The sequence below is a fragment of the Protomyctophum bolini genome (assembly GCF_963924005.1).
Source record: "Protomyctophum bolini genome assembly, chromosome: 10".
Taxonomy (NCBI): Eukaryota; Metazoa; Chordata; class Actinopteri; order Myctophiformes; family Myctophidae; genus Protomyctophum; species Protomyctophum bolini.
Window position 1 is genome coordinate 26568189 of NC_137871.1, and position 7063 is coordinate 26575251.

The window sequence follows — 7063 nt, forward strand, 5'->3', positions numbered from 1 at the left end:
TCTCTCTCATTAGCAGGCAACAGAGCAGCACTATCTCTGTTTCTGGCACGGCGCCCCTACTGGTACTAATGGTCATATACTACTGGTGCTCAGATACACATAGGCGGGTGGGTTACATGGACATTGCTGGTTGTAGGAGTGGTTGCACCACTCAAAAATCCAAAAAGAAATTGCCTGTCGATGTCACAGCCAGGTGGACGGGTTTCTGAACTGCCCACAGCCCTCCTATGAGACACAGACTGAGTAGGAAAAGATTGTGCTGTTTTAAGTTAACATCAACTGATTATATCAAGATGGGTTGAAAAGTGGTGAAATGGTCCTTTAACCTATTATAAATGCCATTAACTGGCTTCAGTAATATGCAAAGCTCTAACTTACTGTACAATATTCATACAAAACAATATTCAACCTCTCATACAATGGGCTTTATCCTTCTACTTTTACTTTTAAATATGGATGCTTTAAAGTGGTGGCATCGTCATTCAATATTGATTGAAACAGATTTCAGTAAAGCACATTGACTTTTAATAATGAATTGTATACAGACAACTTTGGATGTTTGACAATGGAAAAATAATTCCTAATCACTAATTCACAAAAATATGCCATTTGTAAAGCACTTTAAAGCACTAAAACCTTATCTTATTTAACTATATTACATAATTGTGTGTTCTTTAAGGAAAAGAAACAAATCGACAACAAAAGCAAGGACACATGGACGGAGTGCAAAACGTACTCTATTGTTACTAAATCAATACTTTGTGCCCTCTGGAATGTTACATGGTTTTCTAATGCACGTTTGATTGTCAACTATGCTATATATCTCCCCCCTAGTGGTGAGTTAAGCTCAAATCACCTTACACACATTTAGACCTGAGGACGATTCTACAGATGTCTTCTAAATCATGACGGTTTTCTGAAAAACCTGTGTTTCTATATCAGTCGTCAGTCGGACCCCCAGAAATGAATGTAATTGGCCTCCGACCCCCATCTAAAAATATGTAGTTCCAGGCAGTGTTTTCGACAACTAAAACTAAGACATAAAAATGTTAGTCGACTACCTTTTTTCACTGACGAAAACTAAATGGAAACTAAATGAATACTAAGCTATGATGACTAAGACTAATGTATTGACAATTTCATCAACAGCTAAAAACTAGACTAAAATGATAGGAAGGGGACTAGTGGACAAGAGATCCAGTATGAGTCATTTTACACTTGGTTGCATGCTGAAAATAGATCTACAACCTCAATGCTATTTTCAGCAAGTGTAAAATACGTCATTATGACAACATCAAGGCCCACCAAAATACATTTTAGTCGACTAAATCAACTAGATTTTTCAAAAATAGCAGATCTACAAGCTCGTAGCGTGGCACTCGGTGCCGCGCTATGAGCTTGTAGATCTGCTATTTTTCAATAGCTAAAATACAACATAATGCTTAAAACACCAAAAGGGGTTCCCGCCCAGAACACTGGTCTTCAGTTGTCGGTTTCTTGTAGTTTCTTCGGTACCATCTATAAGAGCCACTGTTGGTAATAACATTTGTGTTCTCCTGGTGGCTCATTCTGTTCAACACATTCAAACCAGGAAAGCATGTGTTTTAGATTTTAGCTATACTGTATAAATATATATACTCTGTGGAAACCTCCAAATGTCCAAAACAGTTTTCAGGATTCAAATTCAAACGTTTGCAGATCTACAAGCTTGCGGATGTGTCACTTTTGATGTTTTTGTGTGACGCTTTAGTATGATCAAGTAGGCCTAAGGCGTTAATTTACGAAGGAAAAAAAAACACTTAAAGTTAAAATATGGAGATAAGACGCTTCTGCCCGGCAGCAACGCCATATGGCAATTGGCAACATTGGGCAACATTGGCCTCAGGTCTCTATAGGCCCAATTTACACTGGCAGCCACATCCAGCCTGAATCAGATCTGAGCCACATCCAGATTGGAATCCGATTTGTTTAAATTAGTCATGTGACTTGTTAGACTCAGATTTCAATCTTGATGTGGCACAGATCTGATTCAGGCTAGATTTGCCTACCAGTGTATATTGGGCCAAAATGTGTTAATGTTTCGCTGTGGCATCTCTCTGATGCGCAAAACTCAACACTTGAAAAGCTGTAGGTCTCCTTACTGTCAGGAAAAAGACACTTGAGATCCCATAGCAGCTATAAATTGACCCTGTTAACACGGTTAATACATTAACTTTCTATTAGCACTGATGCACTTTAAGCACCAACAGTCATTCACAGCAAATGTAGAATAAGTAACAGTAAATACTTCATGGCTTTAAGCAAACTGTATCCTTAACAAATATGAGGTATCTTCAGTTACAGTAAATATGTTTACATGTGTTCAGTGGGTCATCATCATGGCATACAGTAGATTAGAGGAGATGCTATGGCATGCAGCCTAGTATGTATGACTTGTATGTATGAGTAAATTTAATTACTATTGCCATCTGTTCAATACAAATATGGGTCGTCATCACAAATAGAGTCCGCAACGCTGGTAAGGAAAACTCAGCTCCAGGAATCCAGGAATCATTCATGAAGAAGATCCCAGTGATCGAAAAACGTTGAATTACTAAACCTTCCCTATGCATTTGTTCTGCCAGTGAGTACAAAGTAATACATTTAATGTACTTCCACACAGAAAAGGTATCATTGCTAATGTAGAAAATACTTGTTTTCTAAATCGCAGTGAAAAAAAGAAGAAAAAAAACTCGGAACTCGGAAACTACAAACTTCCGTTTGTGGTTTCCGGCTTTATTGGCATCGCTTTGTTTTGGTCCCCCACTGTTTGTTTTTAGTCTCGCGACTCTCGCCAGTCGCTATGAGTTGGAATAAAATATGCATATACCAAACAAATCATTCCAAAACGTACTTGAAGAAACATGCCAGCTTTTATTGGGTAGGCCCTAAAATTACCATGACCTTGATTACGGGGAATTTTGGGTACTCCTGATTCCGGTTTGTGGTTTCCTGCCTGAGGACTACAAATCAGTGACTACAACATGACATGAATTACCATCCACTCCCCACCGGATCATAAACCCGAAAAGGAATTCTTCCCAGCCTACTTGTAAGAGCACAATGAAGTACAATGACATGGCACATTAAGGAAAGAAGCGAATTGGGCATGTACGGGAAAGTAAACCAAATTAATACTGTAAATGAAACGTACAGGTAGAGTAGCCTGGCATGGCCAGACTAATTTCACTATTTGTTCTGGCAGATTGGTCTGATTTCCAGGCTAATGAGTGCTTTCCTACTGTAGGTAGCCTACTCAAAGACACAAAAACTTGTAAACAAAAATGGATAATATTGAATCAAAAGCAGAGCTCATTCATTCATTGGGCATAACTCACTGAAACGTACACAAGATCCTGAGCTCTTTAGTTGCAGAGGCTGCTTTCACTGACACATGGACAGTGCATCCTGTGCCCTCCAACTGTTTCAGTGTCAATAGGGAATCACAAGGAAGTAGGAAATGTATAGGAGATAGCTGCACACATCACCAATTTAGCAGAAACTGTGGCCAAAAGCTAGACCAAATTTAAAACAACCACTGATGACATCAAAACAATTTCTACCTCAAGCCTATTTATAGTATTGCACTCAGAGACTCAGATTAGATTATAAAACGTAATGTATAATAGAACACCTCTCAGACTCTTAAAATAACGTAATACCTTGTCTTGGACATTATTTTGGTCCCTTGTTCATTAAACCTTGAACTCAGATTCCGATGCCCATTCTGAAACATAGTAACATTGTCATAGACTGTAGTGAAATTGATATAATTTATGGAACATATACTGAAACATATACTGAAACTGTCATACTGTTTATGACATGAATGTCCATAATTGTTGTGCTGATTTGTATAGAAAATATATGACAACTGAGAAGTTTTAAAGCTATTCACAAATAGCATGGTTGTCTTATAGTTCTGAACAAGCAAAATAATTGTTTGTAAAGGATTTTATAAAGGCAAGTCTTATGAATCCATATTGTCAAAATAGATGAACCCATATGGTAAGCTATGTTAGCAGTTCCACTTGTTATTCATTGTTTTCCCCCAACCTTTAATTCAACTATGTTGATGTTAGCTATTACCACCTCTCCTAAAAGCAACGTTAAATCATAGAACCCTGTTTTCAATATTAGCTTAGTTGTGACTTGGTGGATAACTCAACTTTTCAGCTGAGTGGAGACCGGACTGTGCTTCACTTGCTGTGGACTATGAGCTCCCTCTCTGAGCTCAGGCTGATGGAGGTGGTCTCTTTACGACTGTCCCCGGACCGCCTGTCTACGGTGGGAGAGGAGGAGGTGGTGCCCTCCTCCCAGGTGCGTAATGGGAAGACACGTGTGGCTAGGCTGGGCAGGTTGGGGTGCATTCCGCTGGCGCGCACGTCCGTGCCCGTGAGGCAGCTGTCCACGGCAGAGCTCTGCCTCGGGCAACCATGCTTGCAGAATGGCCCACACAACAACGCCAAGAACTCCTTCCTGACGCTGCGGTGCATGTAGCCGTAGATGTAGGGGTGTAGGCAACACTGCAGGAAGAACAGTACGAGGGCGAGGGAGGACAACCAGGTTGGCACGGCAGCGCTGGAGCACATGGACACAGTGTTTAATATGCTGTACGGCCCCATGCCCAGGATATACGAGGCCATGATCACAAACACCACGCGTGCTGCCTTGCAGTGGTAGTGGAATCGTCGGTGCCTTACTCTGACTGGGTAGCCCCCGGCCGAGGAGGCGCCCTCGGGTGGAGTAGCCTGTGGGAGCTGCTGCTGCTGCTGGGGGACGCCGGGACAGGATGTCTGGGAGTCCGGCTGGTGGGGTTGTGAGGGGGCGTGCGCCGTCTGTATGGGGTGCACCAGGGCGTTCTGCCTCCGAGCAGCCCGGAACACCATCCAGTAGCAGCCGACCATGACGAGCACGGGCAGCCAGAAGGAGAAGGCGGCCACCACGGTGGAATAGGACAAGCTGGACGACCACACCACCGAGCACACGTTGTGGCGGCGGTCAAAGTCGATGGCGCCCCAGCCGTAGAGCGGCGGGGTGCTCTGGAGGAGGCTGACGACCCAGGTGCAGACGATGAGGTTGGTGCCCAGGTGAGGAGTCATGCGGGTGGGATAGGACAGCGGGTGGATGATGGCGAGATAGCGATCCACGGAGACCACGATTATGGTGTTGACCCCGGCGAAGGCAAACAGGTGCATGAGCACCACCAGAGCCTGGCAGAGGCGGGCATCCAAGGGCCAAACGCTCGGCACGGTGGCGGCGATGGTGAAGGGCATGACCAGGACGGTTTGCAGGAGGTCGGCCAGCAGGAGGTTGAGGACAAAGCGGTTGGCCACATGAAGGAGCTGGGGTTTCCTCTGGAACACCAGGAGGACCACCACGTTCCCGAACAGAGACATGCACACGATCAGGGAGATCAGCGCCATCTTCACCGCGCTGTTGGTGACCGCGGACCACACTGCAGGCCCACCGCCGCCGGAGCCCGGGTCCCAGGGCACGTCACTGAGGTTTGCGCTCACACTGGGTGCCTGGAAGCTGGGCATGGTTTGGCCTTACGTGTTGCAGGTGAGGTGCATGTGTGGCCGCAGCTCCAGAAAAGTCTTCTTCACCTAATGTCTCATACAGTCTTCTCTAAATCGTCATCTGGAGCAAGAGGGAATGGGATGTGGGTTCAGATGCAAGTTATTATTAAGTTATGTTGTATGTATACGGCCTATGACAGGTCTGACAGTGCATGTCTAAGAAGTAATTCACTATTTCTCTTGAGTAGACCTATAGTGGATTTCATCTGAAAAATCCAACATGCTGTGTGTGTATATAGCTAATAAAAATATATTAAGGTTCAGCAATAGCTATAGGCTATATTCTAATCATTGTGCACATATAGAAGCACATGCTATTCAAAACGATGCAAATGCACAACTACCATGCCGATTAGTATCACCACTAATTGGTTGATCTTCATCTCCCAATTAGTGATAAATCCATTCAATCCATAAAAGCATTATTCCTTCTGTATTTTAGGCGTCACACATATATAGACCAAGTAAACCGGCTATTATTTATAGGCGACAATTATGAATGTTATTATCACCGAAATTCCAATGATGTTCACTGTCAGCATTGCACATAATCATAAATTCGTCTCCATGCATGGATTGATTCGACTGCATCTAAAGAAATGTCATCAGGGAAAATATACATTACCGCGAAATAGCCGTTTTCTTTTGGCACGACTGAGTTTCTTTTTGCTTCATTCGGTGTTTTTGTTGTTGATGATGATGCTTCGGTGTCTGGTGAGCCGCGGCGCTAAGGATTCCCATCGCTCTGCCGTGCACCCATTTTAGCCGTCGCTCCAGTAGTCAATGGCAGCCCCCCCCCCCCCACCCTTCACGGCATATCCATAATGTCTTCACCCAGCGGGGGCGGGGGGGTCTTTCATTTAGATAAGCATCTCCTTTTGGATTTATTTCGCCAGAGATCACTCACTTCCTACAGCTCTGATTCCGTCTAGGCTGTGCAAAGCAGAGTCTCCCATATGTGTTGCTGCACCTGCACTGAAAGAGCTCTTCTCCTCCTCCAGCTGTAATCAGCTGTTCACGGTTCACCCCCCCCCCCCCCAACCCTCAAGGTTTTGCTTTGTCTTGAATGGAATTTGAAATGGTGAATCTTAACTGGTGGCATATTGCAAGCGTTTTCTCATGTGCTTGCACATTTGCATAAGGGCACCGTTTTTTAATTCTGACTAGAGGGATGAATTTTCACACACACACACACACACACACACACACACACACACACACACACACACACACACACACACAGCTATTTAGCTTTATTGAAACGGAGCTATTGCTACATTTTCTTTTAATCTCACAAATCTCAGTGGCAACAGTGTATCTGAGGTTAATCCAATCCAATGATGAAGTGGTCATATTGAAATAGCAGGGACAGGAGGCAAGTTATATCCATCCTGTGATACAATTATGTGACACTGCCACAGTGCCACATAAATAAAGATGTT

General features: G+C 43.8%; 1 protein-coding gene across 1 annotated transcript; it reads right to left on the reverse strand.

Annotated features, from left to right (window-relative positions):
* Positions 1-4238: 4238 nt before the first annotated feature.
* gpr101 (G protein-coupled receptor 101) lies at positions 4239-5582 on the reverse strand (the record flags this gene model as incomplete). The annotated part of the gene is made up of 1 exon (XM_080774276.1): positions 4239-5582. One exon carries the CDS (start codon positions 5580-5582, stop codon positions 4239-4241), a length of 1344 nt encoding a protein of 447 aa, XP_080630402.1.
* Between the last annotated feature and the right edge of the window lie 1481 nt (positions 5583-7063).